Source organism: Salvelinus namaycush, chromosome 6 (assembly GCF_016432855.1).
Source record: "Salvelinus namaycush isolate Seneca chromosome 6, SaNama_1.0, whole genome shotgun sequence".
NCBI classification, from domain to species: Eukaryota; Metazoa; Chordata; class Actinopteri; order Salmoniformes; family Salmonidae; genus Salvelinus; species Salvelinus namaycush.
The window spans coordinates 22,500,538-22,527,148 of record NC_052312.1 but is presented as its reverse complement, the minus strand read 5'-3'; the positions used below and the strand labels follow the sequence as shown (position 1 = coordinate 22,527,148).

General features: G+C 44.2%; 1 protein-coding gene across 1 annotated transcript; it reads right to left on the bottom strand.

The window, feature by feature from the left end:
• Positions 1–1,239: 1,239 nt before the first annotated feature.
• Positions 1,240–26,280, bottom strand: LOC120049036 (SH3 domain and tetratricopeptide repeat-containing protein 1). Its single transcript, XM_038995294.1, has 17 exons — positions 26,250–26,280; positions 23,254–23,384; positions 22,654–22,759; positions 22,070–22,213; positions 21,159–21,357; positions 13,061–13,137; positions 12,594–12,788; positions 10,472–11,851; positions 10,250–10,358; positions 10,076–10,136; positions 8,595–8,787; positions 4,127–4,307; positions 3,862–4,012; positions 3,643–3,765; positions 2,944–3,094; positions 1,904–2,100; positions 1,240–1,806 (listed from the first exon to the last, which is right to left on the bottom strand). Exons 1-17 carry the CDS (start codon positions 26,278–26,280, stop codon positions 1,528–1,530), a joined length of 3,708 nt encoding a protein of 1,235 aa, XP_038851222.1. The 3' UTR covers positions 1,240–1,527.
• Positions 26,281–26,611: the final 331 nt, after the last annotated feature.

Below are 26,611 nucleotides of genomic sequence, written 5' to 3'. Positions count from 1 at the left end.
TAACAGTTGTGCTCTGTAAAAAGTTAATTTGTGGAATTGATTTCCTTCTTAATGCGTTTGAGACAATCAGTTGTGCTGTGACAAGGTAGAGGTGGTATACAGAAGATAGCCATATTTGGTAAAAGACCAAGTCCATATTATGACAGTCCATCATTACTTTAAGACATGAAGGTCAGTCAATATGGAATATTTCAAGAACTTTGAAAGTTTCTTCAAGTGCAGTCACAAAAACCATCAAGCGCTATAATGAAACTGGCTCCCATGAGGACCACCACAGGAAAGGAAAACCTAGAGTTACCTCTGCTGCAGAGGATAAGTTCATTAGAGTTATCAGCCTCAGAAATTGCAGCACAAATAAATGCTTCACAGAGTTCTCAACATCAACTGTACAGGAGACTGCGTGAATCAGGCCTTCATGGTCGAATTGCTGCAAAATAAACCACTACTAAAGGACACACCAATAAGAAGAATATTTGCTTGGGCCAAGAAACACGAGCAATGGACATTAGACGAGTAGAAATCTGTCCTTTGGTCTGATGAGTCCAAATTTGAGATTTTTGGTTCGAACCGCCGTGTCTTTGTGAGACGCAGAGTAGGTGAACGGATGGTCTCCGTATGTGTGGTTCCCACCGTGAAGCATGGGGGAGAAGGTGTGATGGTGTGGAGGTGTTTTGCTGGTGACACTGTCGTGATGTATTTAGAATTCAAGGCACAATTAACCAGCATGGCTACCACAGCATTCTGCGGCGATACGCCATCCCATCTGGTTTGTGCTTAGTGGGACTATCATTTGTTTTTCAACAGGACAATGACCCAAAACACACCTCCAGGCTGTATAAGGGCTATTTGACCAAGGAGAGTGATGGAGTGCTGCATCAGATGACCTGGCCACCACAATCACCCGAACTCAACCTAATTGAGATTGTTTGGGATGAGTTGGACCGCAGAGTGAAGGAAAAGTAACCAACATGTGCTCAGTATATGTGGGAACTCCTTCAAGAAAAAGCATTCCAGGTGAAGCTGGTTGAGAGTGTGCAAAGCTGTCATCAAGGCAAAGGGTGGCTACTTTGAAGAATCTAAAATATATTTTGATTTGTTTAACACTTTTTTTGGTTACTACATGATTCCATGTGTGTTATTTCATAGTTCTGATTTCTTCACTATTATTCCACAATGTATAATATAGTCAAAATAAAGAAAAACCCTTGAATGAGTAGGGGTGTCCAAACTTTTGACTGGTACTGTATGTCTTTCATGATTCATTCCTTTTACCATGACTTCATCTAATTTCAGGTCATCAACTGAAGACCATTGTAGATATTGCTGTATGATTCTATAAGTGAAATTGTTCAGTATGGCACAGAACCCTAATTGGCAAAATCACATCAACACATCTCAAAGGTTTAAAAATCTCAAAATTACATATGTACACTTCTTCAAACCCAACATACGACATCCACTTGGCACAATTTCCTCTGATACCTTAAACTCTCCATTCTTCTGCCAAACTTCAAACCAAGATGGTGGTTACTTTGTTGTTGGTTCCTGAGTGCTAACCCTATTCGACTTGTACTGCGACATACTACTGAAGTTCTGGTCGGGCGAGAGGTTGATGCGGCGTACATTGAGGTCTGAGGCGAACGCTCGCGCTTTCTGGTAGAAGAAGAGTGAGAGCTCCCGGTCAACCAGAAAGTTGTGGTAGATTGTAGCCAATCGCGTGCAGAGCTGGAGCTGGGACTTCTTGTTGCCGAGGTCCATGGCTGCTGCCAGCGCCAGGTGGTAGTACCCCGCGGCATCGTAGGGGTCCTAAAGGTCAAACGTGAAAGGTTATGGGTCAGGATTTAGAGGTGAGATTGGATGGGGTCAGTGGAGGAATCGTTACAGCTGTTTCAGATTATTTTACCTTCAGGTCATAGAAGATGATGTCCCCTAGCGTCTGATAGACTCGAACGTAGTACAGGGTTTCCTCATCAAACTCCAGGGGCGTGGGGCAGAGGGAGAGGGTCTTCAGGTAGTAGTGTTCAGCCAGTTCAAACTGACCCAGACAGTGGTACAGGGTGGCCAGCCGGTGGAAGGCCACGCGTTCATTTAGACGATTTCCTATTTCAAAATATACAACCATCATTTCATTAGTATTTCTTTGAAAAATGAGCTATAACCAGGCTATGGCATTGCACTTGTTTTTTCTTCCCTGACACAATTTCTGCTGATAATGGCTATTTTTCCGTTTTATTAAAACTTAATTGAATGCATTCATGTAGGTTGCTGTGGATAAGAGGATCTGCTAATTGTAAATGCAGATTTCTCTAGGGAAATACAAGTAAGGACTAGCTGTGAATCTCATACTACTCCCTCGACCCAACCAACTCGCTCAGAGGGTCATCCGTTGTCACGTGTTGTTAACAAAACTGAGGGTGACTTCCAGAAAGGGGCAAGGGGGAACAATAAACCCATCAAATTTGGGACACACTCATGACTTGAATGATGCAATTCATGTTCCACTTTTAAATAATAAAACAAGCATGAAATGGAAATGAATGTCATTTTCCAAGATATAAACCTCAGTAACAGTTAAACATTTCATTTGGGAGTTATTTCATCTTTTATGTGTCAAGTCTCGAAATCAGACATACAAAAATACACATGGTATATAATTAGACACGGCTCTCCATTCTTTTGTGTGAAATTGCGATAAACTCAAAAATAGCGGAATCCCATAAGGCATGGCGCTATTTCTGGACTAATTAGGCCCTACACCCTCCATCATTTTCACACCCTCAACTTTGGGACACTTGTGCATATGGCGGAGGCGCGCGTCAACTCGCAAATGGAGGGCCAGAGGGGCTAGGGGAAGGAGAAAGGGGTGATTTGGGATTCAACTTAGGTCTGGGCTAAGTTAAGTCTGACATCTGGTGGCCATAGCTAGAATACACTGGCTCCTACCCAGTGTAACACTGATGTCCAGGGCGGCCTGGGCGTACTCCACGGCCTCTCCATACAGCTTCAGTTGCAGTAGCAGCTCCACCAGCTTGTTAGACAGCCTTAGTCTGGCCTCTGTACTGCTGGTCCTCACAGCGATGGGCAGGGCACGGTCCTGTAGACACACAATGATACACACACAGGTGAGATCACCTACAGTACCAGTCAAAAGTTTGGACACACCCACTCATTCAAGGGTTTTTCTTTATTTTTACTATTTTCTACATTGTAGAATAATAGTGAAGACATCAGAACTATGTTGAGATGTGTCTGTTGGAAAAGTTTTTCTCATGGTGGTTGAGAGAATGCCAAGAGTGTGCAAAGCTGTCATTAACGCAAAGGGTGGCTACTTTGAAGAATGGCAAATATAAAATATATTTTGATTTGTTTAACCCTTTCTTGGTTTCTACATGATTCCATGTGTTATTTCATAGTTTTGATGTCTTCACTATTATCCTGCAATGTAGAAAATAGTACAAATAAAGAAAAACCCTGGAATGAGTAGGTGTGTCCAAACTTTTGACTGGTACTGTACATGTACACACACAAAGACATTAGGTCACACACACATGTAGACATACACATGCATGCATGGATGCATGCATGCACACACACACACCCTCTGTCCTACCCCATATAAGCAGTGTGTGTATGTGTGTGTACCCTATAGAAGCAGACAGCCTTCTCTCTCTCCTGGTTGAGGTTGAAGAAGACATCCCCTGCTGCCTCCAGCAGCTGTAGGATAAAGTGTGTGTCTCCTGTACTCAGGCCCACATCTTGGGCAACCTGGGAGGAATACAAGAAGCAATAAGTCAATGTAACTCTGAGTCAATGCTGTCTGCTCTGTATAATAGAATAAAATACAGTAGAATAAGTTCTGACCTGTACATAGAGGTCCACCAGTTCGGTTTGGCCCAGCATTTGGTATATCTTCCCAGCCTGCAGCCAGGCATATGCCTCCTTTTCCTTCCGGCCCAGGTCTATGAAGATACCCAGGCTACGCTTGGTGTAGTCCAGAGCCGACCGCCTAGCCCTGGACACGGAGATAGAAAGGAAGGGACAGAAATGTTATAATTTGCTGCCAACTAGAGACAGACAGACATACACACATCTCACACACACACACCCCTGCCCACTCCACACACACCTCTCTGTCCCCAGACTGAGGTATAGCTGGCTGATGGTCTCCAGCACCTCGCCCTCCTGTCCCCTGTCTCCCCGGGTCGCCAGTATGGCAAGCTGATGTTCGTTGTAGATTATGCACTGAGCTTCGTCAGAACATACAGCTCCGTACAGGTGGCACAGACGCCGCGTCGCACTTAACTGACCTGGGACACACATAACATGGATGGATAGAGTCAGGTCAACACGGCAACAGTATATACACGGAGTGTACAAAACATTAGGAATACCTTCCTACTATTGAGTTGCACCCCCCTTTTGCCCTCAGAACAGCCTCAGTTCGTCTGTGTATGGACTCTACAAGGTGTGGAAAGTGTTCCACAGGGATGCTGGCCCATGTTGACTCCAATGCTTGGGTAATTAAGTTCTGGTCAAATCACAGAAAAAAGAACACGACTTTTTGGCTTATTCAACACCTTAAAATTGCCACTTTCTATACTTTGCCGAAATTACACAAGAATGTTACAAAACCTCCAGGGCGCCATATTGTAGCGGACATTGACGCAGTAACGGCCCCTTTATCAACTTTTGTAGATTTTTTAAAAATTAGACCACTCGCAGAACAGCTCCCCTCCTTTGTAAAGGACACCAGCAGTATGATCTCTATTATTGAATCTATTGATCCTCTCCCTGATAATACTTTGTTAGTTACTTTTGATGTTGAGTCGTCATACACGAATATTCCACACGAGGGCGGTATCGAAGCCATGGAACATTTTCTTTTGCAACGTGACCTGAATGAACTACATTCCAGTGCATGCATTATAACATTGGCTGAAATAGTACTCACAACTACTTAATGTTTCTAAATTATTTCTTTATTCAGACGCAGGGTACTGCTATGGGATCCCCTATTGCTCCTAACTATGCTAATTTGTATGTGGGTTACATGGAGAAACAGTACATTTTCAATCCTCTCAAAAATGTTTTCTTGCCCAACATTATTATTTGGAAACGGTACATTGATGATATTTTTGTTGTATGGTGGAGTGATGCAAAACAGCCCTAGGCATTCCATGCTTTTCTTAACTCTTGTTCCCGAGCACCTGAGATTTACTATGCAATCTGACACACAAATCAGTTTCCTTGATCTTCCGATTTTGCGTGGGGATAATGTTCTATACAATGATATTTACAGGAAACCTACTGATCGAAACAGTTTTTTTGAGGGCTGATAGTTGTCCGCTTCCCTTGAAAAACAATTTCCCCTTCAGCTAATTCTGTCGAATCAAAAGAATTTGCAAAAAAACAATCAGATTTCAACAGCAATGGTCAGATTAATACTGCCATTGGGAAAATCAAAACAAATCGATACATTATCTTTTTCAAGGACAGTCTCGCAAAAAGAAGCATTCTTGCGTTCTAACTACCCGCTATGCTCTGAACAAATTAAGGGAATCGTCCACAAACATTGGCACATTCTAAGATCCGATGACAGTATTGGTAATATGTTTTCGAACCCTCCCGTGGATGTATTCTCGCGGGGCAGAAATCTCAGAGATCAATTGGTAAACTCTGATTTACCGCCCCAAAATTTCCCTGCACGTCTATTTGCGCCTCTGCCGGATGGAAACTAAACTCAGCATAAAAAGAAACTTCCCTTTTTCAGGACCCTGTCTTTCAAAGATTATTCGTAAAAATCTAAATAACTTCACGATCTTCATTGTAAAGGGTTTACACACTGTTTACCATGCTTGTTCAATGAACCATAAACAATTAATGAACATGCACCTGTGGAACATCGTTAAGACACTAACAGCTTACAGACGGTAAGCAATTAAGGTCACAGTTATGAAAATTTAAGACACTAAAAAGGCCTTTCTACTGACTCTGAAAAACACAAAAAGAAAGATGCCCAGGGTCCCTGCTCATCTGCAGATGTGGCCAGGGCAATAAATTGCAATGTCCGTACTGTGAGACGCCTAAAACAGCGCTACAGGGAGACAGGACAGACAGCTGATCGTCCCTGCAGGGGCAGACCACATGTAACAACACCTGCGCAGGATCGGTACATCCAAACATCACACCTGTGGGACAGGTACAGGATGGCAACAACAACTGCCCGAGTTACACCAGGAACGCACAATCCCTCCATCAGTGCTCAGACTGTCTGCAATAGGCTGAGAGAGGCTGGACTGAGGGCTTGTAGGCCTGTTGTAAGGCAGATCCTCACCAGACATCACCGGCAACAATGTCGCCTATGGGCACAAACCCACCGTTGTTTGACCAGCCAGGACTGGCAAAAAGTGCTCTTCACTGACGAGTCACGGTTTTGTCTCACCAGAGGTGATGGTCGGATTTGCGTTTATCGTCGAAGGAATGAGCGTTACACCGAGGCCTGTACTCTGGAGCGCGATCGATTTGGAGGTGGAGGGTCCGACAGGAATGTCAGTGTTCTGCTATGGCCAGCGAAGAGCCCGGTTCTCAATCCCATTGAGCACGTCTGGGACCTGTTGGATCGGAGGGTGAGGGCTAGGACAACTCCCCCCAGAAATGTCCGGGAACTTGCAGGTACCTTGGTGGAAGAGTGGGGTAACATCTCACAGCAATAACTGGAAAATCTGGTGCAGTCCATGAGTAGGAGATGCACTGTGGTACTTAATGCAGCTGGTGGCCACACCAGATACTGACTGTTACTTTTGATTTTGAACCCCCTATGTTCAGGGACACATTATTCAATTTCTGTTAGTCACATGTCTGTGGAACTTGTGCAGTTTATGTCTCAGTTGTTGAATCTTGTTATGTTCATACAAGTAATTACAAATGTTAAGTTTGCTGAAAATAAACACAGTTGACAGTGAGAGGACTTTTTTTGTTGTTGCTGAGTTTACAAGTGTAATGGCTGCGCTCAATGCAATCCTTCAAACACCCCCAAACAGGGAAACAGTTATTTATCTTATTACTTGTCCTTGTGTTAAAAATTATGTGGGTAAAACAAAGCGCAAAATAAAAGTACGAATCTCGGAGCATCGTAGCACCATTAGGTGAAAAAACACGACTTACCCAGTTGGGGCCCACTAGTTGGATGCGAACCACTCGATTTCGTCCCTACATTATATCGGCATCGAACATGTCACCCTCCCTAGGAGAGGGGGTGACCTCAGAAATGTATTGTTATAACGAGAGGCTGTGTGGATCTCTACTGGGAAAGTTAAATAAAGGTTACATTTAAAAATGTTTTTACATTTAATTTAAATACCCTTGCTCCCTTTGGTCTCAACCTAGACTTTGATCTGCAGTGTTTGTCATTATACCCTGATGAAGACAGCTTGTCTGTCAAAACGTTGGATTTAGGTTATTCAATTATTGTATCTGAGCTCCTAGAGCAGAGGTGGGCAAAGTTTTTGGCTCGAGGGCCACATCGGGATTTTGAAATTCAAAGGAGGGCCCCATTTTTCGGGGGACCAATTGTTTGTTAAAATCAATTTGCGGGGGCTTCTTGAGTGGCACAGTGGTCTAAGGCACTCAATCGCAGTGCTTGAGGTGTCACTACAGACCTGGGTTCAATCCCAGGCTGTGTCACAACTGGCCGTGAATGGGAGACCCATGAGGCGGTGCGCAATTGGCCCAGCATCGTCTGGGTTAGGGGAGGGTTTGGCCGGCCGGGATATCCTTGTCGCTTCGCACTCTAGCGACACTTGTGGCGGGCCGGGCGCATGCACCCTGACAAGTCGCCAGGTGTACGGTGTTCCCTCCGTTGCCCGGATACGGCACGCGGGCTGTACTTTGCCTCTCCCCCTTGTCCTAGAGTGTGCGGCTCTCCTTTACTCCGCTACCCAGCACCTCACCTAAACAGGTGTGCGTTTCTTTCGCCTCCAGACTCCAATGATTCCCACAGTTGTGTCAAGTTGGCTGGATGTCCTTTGGGCGGTGGACCATTCTTGATACACAAGGGGAACTGTTGAGCTTGAAAAACCCAGTAGCGATGCAGTTATTGACACAAACCGGAGCGCCTGGCACACACTACCATACCCCGTTCAAAGGAACTTAAATATTTTGTCTTGCCCATTCACCCTCTGAATGGCACACTTGTCTCAATTGCCTTCTTTAACCTGTCTCCTCCCCTTCAGCTACACTGATTGAAGTGGATTTAACAAGTGACATCAATAAGGTGATTATAGCTTTCACGTGGATTCACCTGGTCAGTCTATGTCATGGAAAGAGCAGGTGTTCATAATGTTTTGTACACTCAGTGTATATGTGACCAAAAGTGATTCAAACCTCTCCTGCAGGCCACAAGACTGTTAGCCTGCTAAGCTCGAGTGGTTAATGGATACGGACTCAAAACATATTTGGGGATAGAATGATGAATCAGGAATCTTGCATGTGGAATTCATTTCACGTGTGTGTGTGTGTGTGTGTGCATAAGTTGACCATTTCTATGCGTAACACACTTACACTGAGAAAAGGAGGTAAGCAGTAAAAACACTTACTGTCTAAATGGTTTGACTTAATGGCCATCAGCAGAGCCCACTCAAAGTAGATCTTCCCTCTTTCCAGGAGTCTCTGGTTCACACAGTGTTGTCCCAGCTCCAGCAGCACTGTAATAAAGTTCACCTCATGCTCCCCTCCACCCAGCTCTGAGAACAGCTCCACGGCTTCCGTGAGATGCCTCTCCGCCAGTCCCTTGAATTTTATTTTGGGTGAAATAATATATATATACTGAACAAAAATATGAACGCAACATGCCACAATTTCAAAGATTTTACTGAGTTACAGTTCATATAAGGAATTCAGTCAATTGAAATACATGTATTAGTCCCTAATCTAATGATTTCACATGACTGGGAATACAGATATGCATCTGTTGGTCACAGATACCTTTAAAAAGAAAGTAGGGGCCTGGATCAGAAAAGCAGTCAGTATCTGGTGTGACCACCATTTGCCTCCTTCAGCACGACACATCTCCTTCACATAGAGTTGATCAGGCTGTTGATTGTGGCCTATGGAATGTTGTCCCACTCCTCTTCAATGGCTCTGCAAAGTTGCTGGATATTGGTGAGAAATGGAACACTGTCGTAAACCTCGATCCAGAGCATCCCAAACATGCTCAATGGGTGACATGTCTGGTGAGTATGCAGGCCATGGAAGAACTGGGACATTTTCAGCTTCCAGGAATTGTGTACAGATCCTTGCGACATGAGGCCGTGCATGATCATGCTGAAACATGAGGTGATGGCGGTGGATGAATGGGACGACAATAGGCCTCAGGATCTCGTCATGGTATCTCTGTGCATTCAAATTGCCATCGATAAAATGCAGTTGTGTTAGTTGTCTGTAGCTTATGCCTGCCTGCCTGCCCATACCTTATCCCACCACCACGGGGCACTCTGTTCACAACGCTGACATCAGAAAACTGTTGTCAGAAAACAACTCCATAAATGTGGTCTGTGGTTGTGAGGCCAGTTTGAGGTACTGCTAAGTTCTCTAAAACAATGTTGAAGTTGGCTTATGGTAGAAAAATGAACATTCAATTCTCTGGCAAAAGCTCTGGTGGATATTCCTGCTGTAAGCATGCCAATTGTACGCTCCCTCAAAACTTGAAACATCCATGCAAATTTTACAGTACCCTTTTTTTGTCCCCAGCACAAGGTGCACCTGTGTAATGATCATGCTGTTTAATCAGCTTCTTAATATGCCACACCTGTCAGGTGGATGGATTATCTTGGAAAAGGAACAATTCTGGGATCTTTTATTTCAGCTCATGAAACATGGGACCAACACTCTACATGTTGTGTTTATATTTTTGTTCTGTGTACATCTAGTAAGATGTGGATTTGATCCCAGAGGATATCACTAGAAAACATCAATTAAAACATTTATTTCCAGTGGTCCTCGATGGTAAAACAAACAATGTTGAATGTAAAAGACAAGAAGAAGTTACAAAACCAAAACCAAAACATTACAACCCTACCTTAGCCCCAGCCTTCAGACACAGCAACCCCAGGTTAGCCTGCGCGACCGCCCAGTTGGCCCTGAGAGAAGGGTTTATTTTACAATAAGGAAACAGTATATAGTATCAATAGCAGTGAAGGCTGATTTATTTGATACAATGTACAAATTTAAAACACACAAGAATGATCATTACCTGTCCTCAAACTCCTCACACACATAAATGGCCGCCTGGTAGCTCTCTGCCGCCCTCCGCAGGTCTCCCGTGCGTCGAAGGGCCACACCCCTCATGTTGTGGACCAATCCTTAATAATTCAATTCATCAATCTTAATTTTTTCAATTGGGAAATTTGACAAACAGCCAGGGTACAAACATACAGCAGATATAAACATAAGATAAACAGCAACGAGATCACACCTTCCTGTGGAGTAGTGCAGTGTTCTGGCATGGAGGCCAGCACTGAGTCGAGGACATCTAGTGATACCTCCGGTTGGCTGTTACAGATGTGCAGCCAGGCTAGCCACACGAGGGCGCTGATGCGTTCAGGGCTGCTAGTGGCGCCCGATGATGATGACGGCCTGCAATGATTGTCTATGAGAGTGTGCATGGAGAGCACCGCGCGTCCTAGTATCCCGTGTTTCTGAAACAGCTGTGATAGGCAGAGTGTGAGTGCCTGGCTTAGAGTGGGGTCACCATTGCCACCGACTCCAGCTAATTCCCCAGTGAAAGAGAGCGACCGGCTCAGATACAGAGCCACTTGAGCTGGAATGGTGTCTTCCTGCTTCCGGATCCCATAGAGTCTGGCTGTGTTCTCCAGCACTAGCCCCATTCCATTCAGACAATCGGCTAGCCTAGCGGAGGGATGCATTGTGGCTCTCCTGGCTGAGCTGACACAGAGATGGGGGAGGGAGAGCTGGCTGTACAGTCTCCCCAGGCTCAGGTAGCCGTGGCTGGGCCTGACGCTCCGGACACCTACTGGCTCTGCCGAGAGAACCAGAAGTCTCTCCAAGAACGGGACAGCGTCCGCCCCCTCGCCTCGCCTCCAGTGGAGCTTTGCTAGAAGGAAACAAGCACGTGCTTCAGCCATCTTGTTATGAGCGAGAACCGCTTTCTTCAGGATGAACTTGAGAACTTCAGAGTCTTTTTCTACAGTAGAGACGCAGTCAGGGATACCCATAAGCAATGCAGCAATCCGCTCTGACAAAGCAAAGTACTTCTCTGTGTTTTTTTGCATGAGATAGATCACAGCTAGGTTTACGTAGATGTTAGCTAGCATTAGCATGTCCGTGAATCCATCTCGAGGGATGCTGAGGGCCTCCTCGAAGTAGACTCGAGCTTGGGAGAATTTTGAACTTCCCGCGCAGAGTTTCCCCAAAAGCAAACAGAGGCGGCTCTGCGACCAATGGAGACGCTTCTTCCTGGCCGTTTCCCTGGCTATGCCTAAGTATGCCACCAATTCGTCAATGTCGTCCGAGTGGCCGCTGAAAGTGGCAAGGAGCAGTTCTGGGGTTTGTCCGTAGAGGGTGCCAAAATCTGGTTTGTAGTCAGAGCCGCCCAGAAAGGATAGAAGAGGAAGGAGTTTCTCTTGGTTGGTGGTGGTGCCTTCCTCTACTGGGTGGATGGTGAAGTGAGGCCCAATGGGTAATGTAGTCTTAGAGGACTCACTGTGGTCCTCCAGAGTTCTGTTTGTCATCACAGTCGCACAAGGCACTTTCTCCTTCCCTTCTTGTAGAATCTCTTCTATCTTCCTCTTCAGTTCTGCTTGTTGGTGAGCGTCCATGTTTCCTTGGGAACCATCTGTAAGACATTAGATGAAGATGACTATTTATGATATGGTGGACATGTGGGAGGAGCCAGAATAAGTTAATTATTTGAATTTTTTTTTATGTTGAGAAAAAAAACAATATAATACTCAAACCCAACCGTCCAGACTGTGCTAATTGTACAAAGCAAACAATAAATACGCCTACTTTGAGTTGGTTTCTTTGGAGAATCTGGTTGATCAATCAGATCTGGAATAAAAGGGATAATTCATGAATCAATATCAAAAATGACCGTCTTTACACAGTATGGCAGTCTTAGAGAGCTGTTCATCACGAACAAAATGCACTTGAACATTTCTCAATTTCTGTCTCACCAAGTTTGTAGACGGATCCAACATCATTCTGGGAGATTTTCTTCAGCAAGGCAATAGTTTCTTCTTTGATCTGCTCTTCTTTCAGGTTAAAAAATAACCTTTCTTCTTTGTCTAGGAATATGTCTGCCGACCTAAAAGGGGATTGATGAAGCAAAAGAAGGTAGAATATAGGTAGAATGTTTGAACATCTAATTCACCATGGCTCTGAAAGCATTGTCCAAAGTCTATGTGCATTTACTGCATACACTAGAATGGCTGATATCATAGAGCTGCATAGTTGCAGGGAAACATCATGACGCAGTTCATCAAAATATAACTCATCAGAAGGATACACTTACAAAGGATATCGGCTGATTGAGTGAATGATCGATTGATACAACTCAGGGAGATACACTTACTCACAAAGGGTATCATCAGCTGGCTTGACCAGTGTTGTCATCACCAGTCCCACCTCTCCTGTCCTCTCCAGCCTGCCAGTGAACCACTCGAAGCACGACACCAACAGGCCCACAATGAGGATGTGATCACCCTGCTCCAGGCTCAGCTCATCTGGCCCTCCTGCGTCATACTCCACAGTGGCAATGCAGGAGCCTGTGGCTAGCATGGGAAGAGGAGGATACAGAGAGGGAAGGATGGAATTCCAATTTTAGGGTTGGTTAAGAATTCCCCCACTAGTGGGTTTAGAATTCCCCCAATAATTCAAATTCTATGGGAAAGAGACCGGATGGAGGAGACCTTAGAACTAAGATATGTCTAGGAAATGATCCTACAGATGAGAGAATGGGAAGTCAATGAAGAATACTACAGAGCTAGATTACATTGATTTACTGTGTGGAAATCTGTACAGTGATGGAATATGAACTGCTTACCAAACTGGCAGAGGAAGTCACATGCTGGCTTGCCACTACCAACTAAGATGTTCTCCGCACAGGATTTCAAGAACCATCTTTAAGGAGGGAAATAATATAAAGTTTATTTCCAAAATGCTATATATCTATTTTCAGAAATGTTGGTAAACTAGCTTTTATTGTTTAATGAATTTATGAAAGATATTGGTGTGTTTTTTCACTATCTAATCATGGCATTGGGTTGTTCAATGACAGACATGTATTTGTTTAAAATCTATCACGATGGTTTCATTTCAAAAATACATAATCATTTTTTTCTCCAAAATAGTTCATATCCGCCTCCCTCCTAGAGAAATAAGCAGTGCTGCTAGGTTTAACACAGTCAAATGTAACAATTCCCTATTTTTTTTTATAAAGAACTGTACAAATGTTACATTTGTCCCATCAATATTTACTTTTTATTTTTTAAATTAAATTACAGGTTGGTGGCACCTTAATTGGGGAGGATGGGCTCATGGTAATGGCCGGAGCGGCATCGGTGGAATGGTATCAAATACATCAAACACATGGTTTCCATATATTTGATGCCATTCCATTGGCTACGTTTCAGCCATTATTATGAGACATCCTCCCCTCAGCAGTCCCCACTGAATTAAATACAGTAATATGAGATCTGTATTTAAAACATTTACATTTAACACTTTAAGTGTTCTTATTTTTTATTTTAACTAGGCAAGTCAGTTAAGAACAAATTCTTATTTACAATGACCCTAACCCGGACAACACTGGGCCAATTGTGTGCCGCCCTATGGGACTCCCAATAACGGACGGTTGTGATACAGCCTGGAATTGAACCAGGGTCTGTAGTGACATATTTAGCACTGAGATGCTGTGCTTTAGTCTGCTGCTCCACTCGAGTGACCAGAATGACTTAATGTTAGTGCATTCATCTTAAGATATCTAGGTGAGACAACCACATATCACAGTCAAATTTAAAGGATACGAACATTCTATTCCAGCTATACAATGGATATATACAGTTTAAGTCGGAAGTTTGCATACACCTTAGCCAAATACATTTAAACTCAGTTTTCACAATTCCTGACATTTAATCCTAGTAAAAATTCCCTGTCTTAGGTCAGTTAGAATCACCACTTTATTTTAAGAATGTGAAATGTCAAAATAATAGTAGAGAGAATGATTTATTTCAGCTTTTATTTCTTTCATCACATTCCCAACAGAAGTTAGCATACACTCAATTAGTATTTGGTAGCATTGCCTTTAAATTGTTTAACTTGGGTCAAACGTTTCGGGTAGCCTTCCACAAGCTTCCCACGATAAGTTGGGTAAATTTTGGCCCATTCCTCCTGACAGAGCTGGAGTAACTGAGTCAGGTTTGTAGGCTTCCTTGCTCGAACACGCTTTTCAGTTCTGCCCACAAATTTTCTATGGGATTGAGGTCAGGGCTTTGTGATTGCCACTCCCATACCTTGACTATCTTATCCTTAAACTATTTTGCCACAACTTTGGAAGTATGTTTGGGGTCAATGTCCATTTGCAAGACCCATTTGCGACCAAGCTTTAACTTCTTGACTGATGTCTTGAGATGTTTCTTCAATATATCCACCTAATTTTCTCCCTCATGATGCCATCTATTTTGTGAAGTGCACCAGTCCCTCCTGCAGCAAAGCACCCCCACAACATGATGCTGCCATCCCCGTGCTTCACAGTTGGGATTGTGTTCTTCGGCTTGCAAGCCTCCCCCTTTTTCCTCCAAACATAACAATGGTCATTATGGCCAAACAGTTCTATTTTTGTTTCATCAGACCAGAGGACGTTTCTCCAAAAGTACGATCTTTGTCCCCATGTGCAGTTACAAACCGTAGTCTGGCTTTTTTATGGCAGTTTTGGAGCAGTGGCTTCTTCCTTGTTGAGCGGCCTTTCAGGTTATGTCGATATAGGACTCGTTTTACTGTGGATATAGATACTTTTGTACCTGTTTCCTCCAGCATCTTTACAAGGTCCTTTGCTGTTGTTCTGGGATTGATTTGCACTTTTCACACCAAAGTACATTCATCTCTAGGAAACAGAACGCGTTTTCTTCCTGAGCGTTATGACGGCTGCGTGGTCCCATGGTGTTTATACTTGCGTACTATTGTTTGTACAGATGAACGTGGGATCTTCAGGAGTTTGGAAATTGCTCCCAAGGACGAACCAGACTTGTGGAGGTCTACCATTTCTTTTCTGAGGTCTTGGCCGATTTCTTTTGATTTTCCCATGATGTCAAGCAAAGAGGCACTGAGTTTGAAGGTAGGCCTTGAAATACGTCCACAGGTACACCTCCAATTGACTCAAATTATGTCAATTAGCCTATCAGAAGCTTCTAAAGCTATGACATAATTTTCTGGAATTTTCCAAGCTGTTTAAAGGCACAGTCAACTTAGTGTATGTAAACTTCTGACCCACTGGAATTGTGATACAGTAAGTATAAGTGAAATAATCTGTCTGTAAACAATTGTTGGAAAAATTACTTGTGTCATGCACAAAGTAGATGTCCTAACCGACTTGCCAAAACTATAGTTTGTTAACAAGAAATTTGGGGAGTGGTTGAAAAGCAAGTTTTAATGACTCCAACCTAAGTGTATGTAAACTTCCAACTTCAACTTTACTTTTGCAAAGAAACACATTTTAAGACACATCTGAGAACAGTAATATTTTACACACATCTGAAGATACCCATAAGAAATAATTTCTGATGAAAAAACACAATGTGAAAAATTGGTGGATATACCATTTTGGAAATAAACTATTCATTAATACAGTACCAGTCAAAAGTTTGAACACAGTACCAGTCACACCTACTCATTCAAGGGTTTTTCTTTGTTTTTACTATGTTCTACATTGTAGAATAATAGTGAAGACATCAAAACAATGATGAAATAACACATATGGAATCAAGTGTTAAACAAATCAAAAGATATTTTATATTTGAGATTCTTCAAAGTAGCCACCCTCTGCCTTGATGACAGCTTTGCACACTCTTGGCATTCTCTCAACCAGCTTCATGAGGTAGTCTCCTGGAATGCATTTCAATTAACAGGTGTGCCTTGTTGAAAGTTAATTTGTGGAATTTCTTTCCTTCTTAATGCGTTTAAGCCAATCAATTGTGTTGTGACAAGGTAGGGGTGGTATACAGAAGATACCCCTATTTGGTAAAAGACCAAGTCCATATTATGGCAAGAACAGCTCCAATAAGCAAAGATAAACAACAGTCCATCATTATTTTAAGACATGAAGGTCAGTCAATCCGGAAAATGTCAGGAACTTTTAAAGTTTCTTCAAGTGCAGTTGCAAAAACTATCAAGCGCTATAATAAAACTGGCTCTCATGAGGACCGCAACAGGAAAGGAAGACCCAGAGTTACCTCTGCTGCAGAGGATAAGTTAATTAGAGTTACCAGCCTCAGAAATTGCAACCCAAATAAATGCTTCACAGAGTTCAAGTAACAGACACATCTCAACATCAACTGTTCAGAGGAGACTGTGCGAATCAGGCCTTCATTGTTGAATTGCTGCAGAGAAATTACTACCACTACCAATAAGAAGAAGAGACTTGCTTGGGCCAAGAAATACGAGTAATGAACATTAGACCGATGGAAATCTGTCTTTGGTCTGATGAGTCCAAATTTGAGATTTTTGGTTCGAACCGCCGTGTCTTTGTGAGACACAGAGTAGGTGAACGGATGATCTCCGCATGTGTGGTTCCCACCATGAAGCATGGAGGAGGAGGTGTGATGGTGTTGGGGTGCTTATCTGGTGACACTGTCTGTGATTTATTTAGAATTCAAGGCACACTTGACCAGCATGGCTACCACAGCATTCTGGAGCGAAACACCATCCCATCTGGGTTGCGCTTAATTGGACTATCATTTGTTTTTCAACAGGACAATGGCCAGTGGTGGAAAAAGTACTCAAATGTCATACTTGAGTAAAAGAAAAGATACCTTAATAGAAAATGTGAAAGTCACCCAGTAAAATACTACTTGAGTAAAAGTCTTAAAAGTGTTTGGTTTTAAATATACTTAAGTATCAAAAGTACATTGAATTGCTAAATATACTTTAGTATCAAATGGAAAATAATTATTAATTTCAAATTCCTTAAATTATGCAAACCAGACGACACAATTTTATTGTGTTTTTAAAATTTATGGATAGCCAGGGGCACACTCCAACACTTAGACATTAATTTACAAGCGAACCATTTGTGTTTAGTGAGTCCGCCAGATCAGAGGCAGTAGGGATAACCAGGGATAACTTGATAAGTGCCTGAATTTGACCATTTTCCTGTCAAAACGTAACGAGTACTTTTGGGTGTCAGGGAAATGTATGGAGTAAAAAGTACATTATTTTCTTTAAGAATGTAATGCAGTAAAAGTTGTCAAAAATATAAATAGTAAAGTAAAGTACAGATACCCCAAAAAATATAAAGTAGTACTGTCACGTTCCTGACCTGTTTTCTGTTGTTTTTGTATTTGTTTAGTATGGTCAGGGCGTGAGTTGGGGTGGGCAGTCTATGTTATTTGTTTCTTGTTTAGGTTCATGGTTAATTAGCCTTATATGGTTCTCAATCAGGGGCAGGTGTTTGACGTTTCCTCTGATTGAGAACCATATTAAGGTAGGCTGTTCTCACTGTTTGTTTGTGGGTGATTGTCTTCCGTGTCAGTGTTTGTACCACACAGGACTGTTTGGTTTTGTCTAGTCTGTTCCTGTTCGTGCGTTCTTCGTTTTATGTAAGTTCTCATGTTCAGGTCGGTCTACGTTGTTTTTGTTATTTTGTAATTTATTCAAGTGTACTTCGTGTTTCGTCTTGTCTAAATAAATTCATCATGTATTCATCACCCGCTGCATTTTGGTCCGATCCTTGCTCCTCCTCGTTCGAGGAGGAGAACGACTTAGACATCCGTTACAGAATCACCCACCAACAAAGGATCAAGCAGCGGGGTAACGGGCAGAAGCGACAGCAGCAGCGATCTCAGGATTTCTGGACATGGGAGGAAATACTGGACGGTAAAGGACCATGGGCACAACCTGGAGAATATCGCCGCCCTCGTGAAGAGCTGGAGGCAGCTAAAGCCGAGAGGCGGCGGTATGAGGAGGCAGCACGGAAGCAGGAGCAAAATCTGGATTACACTACGTGGGAGGAGATCGACAGGTGGGCGATCGACCCAGGGAGAATGCCGGAGCCCGCCTGGGATTCTCTGGCGCAGTGTGAGGAGGGATACCGGCGAATGGAGGCAGCACGACGACGCTGTAGGAAGCCTGTAAATCTAGCCCAAAAATTTCTTGGGGGGGGGTGGCTAAAGGGTAGTGTGGCGAAGGCAGGTAGGAGACCTGCGCCAACTTCCCGATCTTACCGTGGAGAGCGAGAGTACGGGCAGACACCGTGTTATGCGGTAGAGCGCACGGTGTCTCCTGTACGTGTGCATAGCCCGATGCGGGTTATTCCACCTCCCCGCACTGGCAGGGCTAGATTGAGCATTGAGCCAAGTGCCATGAAGCCGGCTCAACATATCTGGCCTCCAGTACGTCTCCTTGGGCCGGTGTACATGGCACCAGCCTTACGCATGGTGTCCCCGGTTCGCCAACACAGCCCAGTGCGGGTTATTCCACCTCCCCGCACTGGTCGGGCTACGGGGAGCATACAACCAGGTAAGGCTGGGCAGGCTCGGTGCTCAAGGGAGCCAGTACGCCTGCACGGTCCGGTATATCCGGCGCCACCTCCCCGCCCCAGCCCAGTACCACCAGTGCCTACACCACGCACCAGGCTTCCTGTGCGTCTCCAGAGCCCTGTTCCTCCTCCACGCACTAGCCCTATGGTGCGTGTCTCCAGCCCGGTACCACCAGTTCCGGCACCACGCACCAAGCTTCCTGTGCGTCTCCAGAGCCCTGTTCCTCCTCCACGCACTAGCCCTATGGTGCGTGTCTCCAGCCCGGTACCACCAGTTCCGGCACCACGCACCAAGCCTCCTGTGCGTCCTGTTGCTGCTCCCCGCACTAGCCTTAAGGTGCGTGTCCTTAGCCCGGTACCTCCAGTTCCGGCACCACGCACCAGGCCTACAGTGCGCCTCAGCCGGCCAGAGTCTGCCGTCTGCCCAGCGGCGCCTGAACTGCCCGTCTGCCCAACGTCGTCTGAGCTGTCCGTCTGCCAAGCGCCGCCTGCGCTGTCCGTCTGTCCTGAGCCTTCAAAGCCACCCGTCTGTCCTGAGCCTTCAAAGCCGCCCGTCTGTCCTGAGCCTTCAGAGCCGTCCGCCAGACAGGAGCCGCTAGAGCCGTCCGCCAGACAGGAGCCGCTAGAGCCGTCCGCCAGACAGGAGCCGCTAGAGCCGTCCGCCAGACAGGAGCCGCTAGAGCCTTCCGCCAGACAGGAGCAGCCAGAGCCTTCCGCCAGACAGGAACAGCCAGAGCCTTCCGCCAGACAGGAGCAGCCAGAGCCTTCCGCCAGACAGGAGCAGCCAGAGCCTTCCGCCAGACAGGAGCAGCCAGAGCCTTCCGCCAGACAGGAGCAGCCAGAGCCTTCCGCCAGACAGGAGCAGCCAGAGCCTTCCGCCAGTCATGAGCTGCCCTCCAGTCATGAGCTGCCCTCCAGTCATGAGCTGCCCTCCAGTCATGAGCTGCCCTCCAGTCATGAGCTGCCCTCCAGTCCGGAGCTGCCACTAGTCCGGAGCGACCATTCAGTCCGGAGCTGCCTCTCTGTCCGGAGCTGCCTCTCTGTCCGGAGCTGCCTCTCTGTCCTGAGCTACCTCTCTGTCCTGAGCTACCTCTCTGTCCTGAGCTACCTCTCTGTCCTGGGCTACCTCTCTGTCCTGGGCTACCTCTCTGTCCTGAGATATCTCCTCTATCTAGGGGGGACCTTTGTGAAGGTTCCTAGACCAGGGTCGGGGGCGAGGGTCGCCACTCAAAGGACGCTAAGGAGGGGGACAAAGACAATGGTGGAGTGGTGTCCTGCGCCGGAGCCGCCACCGCGGACAGATGCCCACCCAGACCCTCCCCTTGATTTTTAGGTGGTGTGCCCGGAGTTCGCACCTTGAGGGGGGGGTTCTGTCACGTTCCTGACCTGTTTTCTGTTGTTTTTGTATTTGTTTAGTATGGTCAGGGCGTGAGTTGGGGTGGGCAGTCTATGTTATTTGTTTCTTGTTTAGGTTCATGGTTAATTAGCCTTATATGGTTCTCAATCAGGGGCAGGTGTTTGACGTTTCCTCTGAGAACCATATTAAGGTAGGCTGTTCTCACTGTTTGTTTGTGGGTGATTGTCTTCCGTGTCAGTGTTTGTACCACACGGGACTGTTTGGTTTTGTCTAGTCTGTTCCTGTTCGTGCGTTCTTCGTTTTATGTAAGTTCTCATGTTCAGGTCGGTCTACGTTGTTTTTGTTATTTTGTAATTTATTCAAGTGTACTTCGTGTTTCGTCTTGTCTAAATAAATTCATCATGTATTCATCACCCGCTGCATTTTGGTCCGATCCTTGCTCCTCCTCGTCCGAGGAGGAGAACGACTTAGACGTCCGTTACAAGTACTTTAAAGTATTTTTTACTTAAGTACTTTACACCACTGACAATGACCCAACACACGTCCAGGCTGTGTAAGGGCTATTTGACCAAGAAGGAGAGTGATGGAGTGCTGCATCAGATGACCTGTCCTCCACAATCACCTAACCTCAACCAATTGAGATGGTTTGGGATGAGTTGGACCGCAGAGTGAAGGAAAAGCAGCCAACAAGTAGTCAGCGTATGTTGGAACTCCTTCAAGACGGTTGGAAAAGCATTCCAGGTGAAGCTGGTTGAGAGAATGCCAAGAGTGTGCAAAGCTGTCATCAAGGCAAAGGGTGGCTACTTTGAAGAATCTAAAATATATCTTGAATTATTTAACGCTTTTTTGGTTACTACATGATTCCATATGTGTTATTTCATAGTTTTGATGTCTTCACTATTATTCTACAATGTATAAAATAGTAAAAATAAAGAAAAATCCTTGAATGAGTAGATGTGTCTAAACTTTTGACTGGTACTGTATCTATTTATATTGCAGAATATTAACAATGGTGAAATTATATATTTTACTGACTGGTGGAAGGGTATGACGGGCTCCAGGGCTGGTTTGGGCTTGGTCCCCCGGGCTCCATCCCCCAGGGACAGTACAGTCCACCCCGACCCCAAGAACGGGGGCTCGAACAGGGCTATGTCCCCCTGCTCCAGGTAGAGGTCACTACCAGAGGTGGAGCTGTCAAACATCTGGGTGGAACTGCAGCTGGCGAAGAAGGAACCTAAGAGAGGGGAAGAGATTTGGTAATATTTTATTTGAAGAGCTTCTAGGAATGTATAACATTGTACCTAATATCTGATAAAATCCCAGCTAGCAAATTTTGTTCCTTGGAAGTTGTGGGAATGTACGTTTTTGGTTTCCCATTGGTTCTGGGAACAAAGTCATATGTTTCCTGACCGGTTGTCACGATCGTTATATAAATAATCAGACCAAGGCGCAGCGTGAGTAGAGTTCCACATATTTATTACAGGGAAACTTCAAAACAACAAAGAATTAACGAACGTGCAATACGTAGCGCACATAAGCACTCACACAAACAATATCCCACATCGCAGGTGGGAAAACGAACACACTAAGTATGATCCCCAATTAGAGGTAACGATTCTCAGAACATTGTGGGAAGGTTGTATGCAAAATAACCATAGGACAACCACGCTCTCAGAAACATATGGTTTTCAGAACGTTATATGCTAGCTGGGATAACTGTACCATCTTATAACACTATAAGCTTATTTTTCTGAGGATTTGGCATGATTGGACTAGGGATCGATGTCCCAACCTTCCAATCTTAGGTCGGACACTCTAACCATAAGGCCACTGAGTTGGTCAACAACAATGCACATTGCAAACATAGAAAAAAGCTGTCAGTCAGATATCTTCATGTTAAAATTAACAGCAACATTTTAGGAATGAGTAGAGAGTTAGAGAGTTACCCTCTTGCATGAGGATGCCTTTGTACATTAGGTTGAGAGTGTCCTCTTGGATAGAGATCTCTATGCCCACGTTCTTCTGGTCCATCGAGCTCAACCAGAAATCCTGGTCTAGGAGCAGGTTCTCCATGCACTGACCCAGAAAGCCTGGGGAACAGAGGTCAGAGGTTAGAGTGCAATAGGTCAAAGGTCAGCCAGAAGTCCTGGTCCAGCAGCAGGTTCTCCATACACGGGCCTAGGAAGCCTGGACAACAGAGTTCAACAGGTCAAGTTAGAGATGAAACTGTAATTTAAATTCCAGTTGGTTTTTACCTAGTATTTGTTAAGAAATTATGTAGCTAGTACTTTCATGTTCTAAGAAAATATAACACATTTGATTTGAACATCTAATTAATCAAATTCAAATGTATTTATAAAGCCCTTTTTCATCAGCAGATGTCACAAAGTGCTATACGGAAACCCAGCCTAAAACCCCACACAGCAAGGAATGCAGATGTAGAAGCACTGTGGCCAAGTATCCTCTTATCCCATACAAACAGAGTTTGTTGTTCTGTCGTTTCCCTTATCTGTGTGTTTATAAGACATACCCATTGTGTAATATGTGGTGAACTTCCATATCTCTTCGAATGTTTTGAATGCGACAAATATAACGTTTTCTTCACTGTTGATGGAGACCAGCCTGGCAGAGAGTTCCTTAAGAACAGGAGAGGAGAACAGAGGAGAGGTTGTACATGAGATGTTGACTCATTTAAACCTGTTTGGTCAATATGAAGCAATGTAATCTGTGAGTAAGATATGTATTGGTATTCAATGTGAACAATTACCTCGTGGATACTATTTTTATGTCTCTGTGTCCAGCATGAAGGACGTTAGAGGTAGTTTTGCAAGCCAATGCTAACTAGTGTTAGTACAATGACTGGAAGTCTATGTAGCGGCAAAGCAGGTTATAACAAATGTGCAAAAATGGCACCACCATACATAAGGCATTCCTTCCATTCAATCTATCTTTACACACTTGCGATAATCCCACATAAGCTGTGACCAAGCATGTTGACCAAGTGGGGTGTGACTGAGAACAGTATCATACCAAGAGCTGTTTAGCTGTACATATAGATTACTCTTGAAAAAACATATTGCCTCAACAAGACTTACCTGGATACATAAAGGTTGAATGAAGAGGGTCATACCGTAAAGAGAGCGTTGACCTCCGCGCTGTCGGCCTCCAGGAGGCAGAGTTTCCCCCGCAGCACTTCCTGAGACCCCTCGTCTGCAGGGTGCCTGTCGGGCCCCTCCACGATGGCCAGCAACATGGGTAGAGCTGGAACACAACGTGACAGGAACACAATATAATACAACAACATGTAGGCAGGAAGCCTGTCCGGCCCCTCAACCATGGCCAGCAGCATGGGCAAGGCTACAACAACATGATACATCTAAAATGGCACCCTATTCTTTATACAATATAGTGCACTATGTTGACCAAGACCCATAGTGTGTGTGAGTGTGTGTGTGTGTCAGTCTGCTCCTTTGCGATAGACTTTGAGTACTTTTAAAATACAGTTCGTTATAATACACTCCAATCAATATCTGTCTCTAACGCCAATCTAAGGACACATTAAATCTCCATTACAGTCTATGACAAGCTGCGGATGAGCAATTCTTCTCGAGTTAATGTTTTGTAGGAAAGAAGTGGTGACAGAGATACTCAGGTGACTCAATAATAAAACAAGAACATTGTGTTTAAAAACACCATGCTGAGGTAATTAACTTCCTCATTCTACAATTATAGCCTATTCCATAACATCCAAAGGTAGGTCAAAAGTTTAGGTTAAGATTTGCCATAGTTAGAGACAAAAAGCAACTAGAAACTCTCAGAAATAATGTCAATATGCTGACCGGTATAGTACTAATACTTTATCCTCAATTTTGCTTTACTTCCTATTTCTTGATTAACTGAGGGCTATTTTGGAGCCTACAGTATCACTAGTCTGGTGACATTTTGACTGACTGACAGTGTGACTGACCTACAAAGATTAATCAATGACTTCAAAGAGTCGTGCTCAGGCTCTCTCAGGTCCAAGGTGTAAGATAGTTAAAGTTCACTGTCAACCACATGATTTACCATAATGAGAAGTGAATTCCTAGCCTGGTCCCAGATCTGTTTGTGCTGTCTTGCTAACTCCTATGGTCACTGTGATGCTAAAGGTAACAATGACCATACGAGTTGGCAAGACAGTTCAACAGATCTGGGACCAGAAAAAACAAAATTCAATGTCACCTCGCCTGCCCTAAATTAATTTGAGGGTTTGTAACGATAATAAGTCTACAGTGGTAGTGTGGATCAAACTACTAGAGCAGAAGGCAGAAGGCAACCAACTGAACCCAAAACACTGTTTGTGGTTCTCAACCCCTGCTATTGATATCATGATGTTGGAAAAATCAGTCTGCATGAACTCTGAAATATCATGATGGTTCGTAGCAGAATGTCAGTCAAAACCCACAGTTAAATAACAGAGTTCATCGTAGAGAGAGAGAGAGAGAGAGAGAGAGAGAGAGAGAGAGAGAGAGAGAGAGAGAGAGAGAGAGAGAGAGAGAGAGAGAGAGAGAGAGAGAGAGAGAGAGAGAGAGAGAGAGAGAGAGAGAGAGAGAGAGAGAGAGAGAGAGAGAGAGAGAGAGAGAGAGAGAGAGAGACAGAGAGAGAGAGACAGAGAGTGACAGAGAGAGAGAGAGAGAGAGAGAGAGAGAGACAGAGAGAGAGACAGAGAGAGAGACAGAATACCTGACAGAATACCTGACCACTGTGACTGACCCAAACTTAAGGAAAGCTTTGACTATGTACAGACTCAGTGAGCATAGCCTTGCTATTGAGAAAGGCCGCCGCAGGCAGACATGGCTCTCAAGAGAAGACAGGCTATGTGCTCACTGCCCACAAAATGAGGTGGAAACTGAGCTGCACTTCCTAACCTCCTGCCCAATGTATGACCATATTAGAGAGACATATTTCCCTCAGATCACACAGATCCACAAAGAATTCGAAAACAAATCCAATTTTGATAAACTCCCATATCTACTGGGTGAAATTCCACAGTGTGCCATCACAGCAGCAAGATTTGTGACCTGTTGCCACAAGAAAAGGGCAACCAGTGAAGAACAAACACCATTGTAAATACAACCCATATTTATGCTTATTTATTTTCCCTTGTGTACTTTAACCATTTGTACATTGTTACAACACTGTATATATATAATATGACATTTGTAATGTCTTTATTGTTTTGAAACTTCTGTATGTGTAATGTTTACTGTTAATTTTGATTGTTTATTTCACTTTTGTATATTATCTACCTCACTTGCTTTGGCAATGTTAACACATGTTTCCCATGCCAATAAAGCCCCTTGAATTGAATTGAATTGACAGAGAGACAGAGAGAGACAGAGAGAGACAGAGAGAGAGAGAGAGACAGAGAGAGAGAGAGACAGAGAGAGACAGAGAGAGAGAGAGAGAGAGAGAGAGAGAGAGAGAGAGAGAGAGAGAGAGAGAGAGAGAGAGAGAGAGAGAGAGAGAGAGAGAGAGAGAGAGAGAGAGACAGAGACAGAGAGACAGAGACAGAGACAGAGACAGAGACAGAGACAGAGACAGAGAGAGAGAGAGAGAGAGAGACAGAGAGAGAGAGAGAGAGAGAGAGAGAGAGAGAGAGAGAAAGAGAGAGAGAGAGAGAGAGAGAGAGAGAGAGAGAGAGAGAGAGAGACAGAGAGAGAGAGAGAGAGACAGAGAGAGAGAGACAGAGAGAGAGAGAGAGAGAGAGAGAGAGAGAGAGAGAGAGAGAGAGAGAGAGACAGAGAGACAGAGAGAGAGAGAGAGACAGAGAGAGAACCCATGAACCATAACTACTCCAACTGCCGAAGCCAAACCCCAAATTCTCTCCACTCCTCATTAGAATACTGTGGTTGGAACTTTTGTAAAATTCCATTCAATTTCATGAAAGTTCCACATTGAGAATGAAGTGTCTGATATACATGCATGAGAAGATGGAATTGACCCTTTAACTGGTGTCAAATGCCTGGGGGTCCATCCATAAAGCATCTCAGAGTAGAAGTGCTGATCTAGGATCCATTTTGCTTTTTAGATCGTAATTAATTACCTGGACAGGTGGGACCTGATCCTAGATCAGTTAAATGTTACCTGTTGGGAAGTTGTCTTCAGACGTTGCCATGGTTCCCCTTACACTGCCAGCTTCTCTGCAGAATGACCTCTCTGTAATAAACAGGTGCATTGGTTATGAATAGAGAGACACAACATATTATAAGCCTTGTCATAAGACATTTTAATGGGTCATACATGCTTAGAACAAGTTATAACTCATTGTACTGGGATGCTTTAAGTAAAGTGGTAACAACATATAACCAACAATTGAAGACAGAATTTATACTATTTTGATAAATATTTTTAAAAATTTAACTGGGCGGTTCGAGCCTTGAATGCTGACTGGCTGTCAACCGTGGTATATTAGACCTTATATCACGGGTATGACAAAACATTTATTT

Bases quoted from the DNA above. Each gene is read 5' to 3' on its own strand.
- LOC120049036 (XM_038995294.1), bottom strand. From the start codon at position 26,280: ATGGCAACGTCTGAAGACAACTTCCCAACAG. The intron at 13,138-21,158 runs GTCAGTAAAATA...CCCTCCTTAAAG, and splicing joins CCCGTCATACCCTTCCACCA to ATGGTTCTTGAAATCCTGTG. The intron at 1,807-1,903 runs GTAAAATAATCT...TTTGACCTTTAG, and splicing joins TCATCTTCTATGACCTGAAG to GACCCCTACGATGCCGCGGG.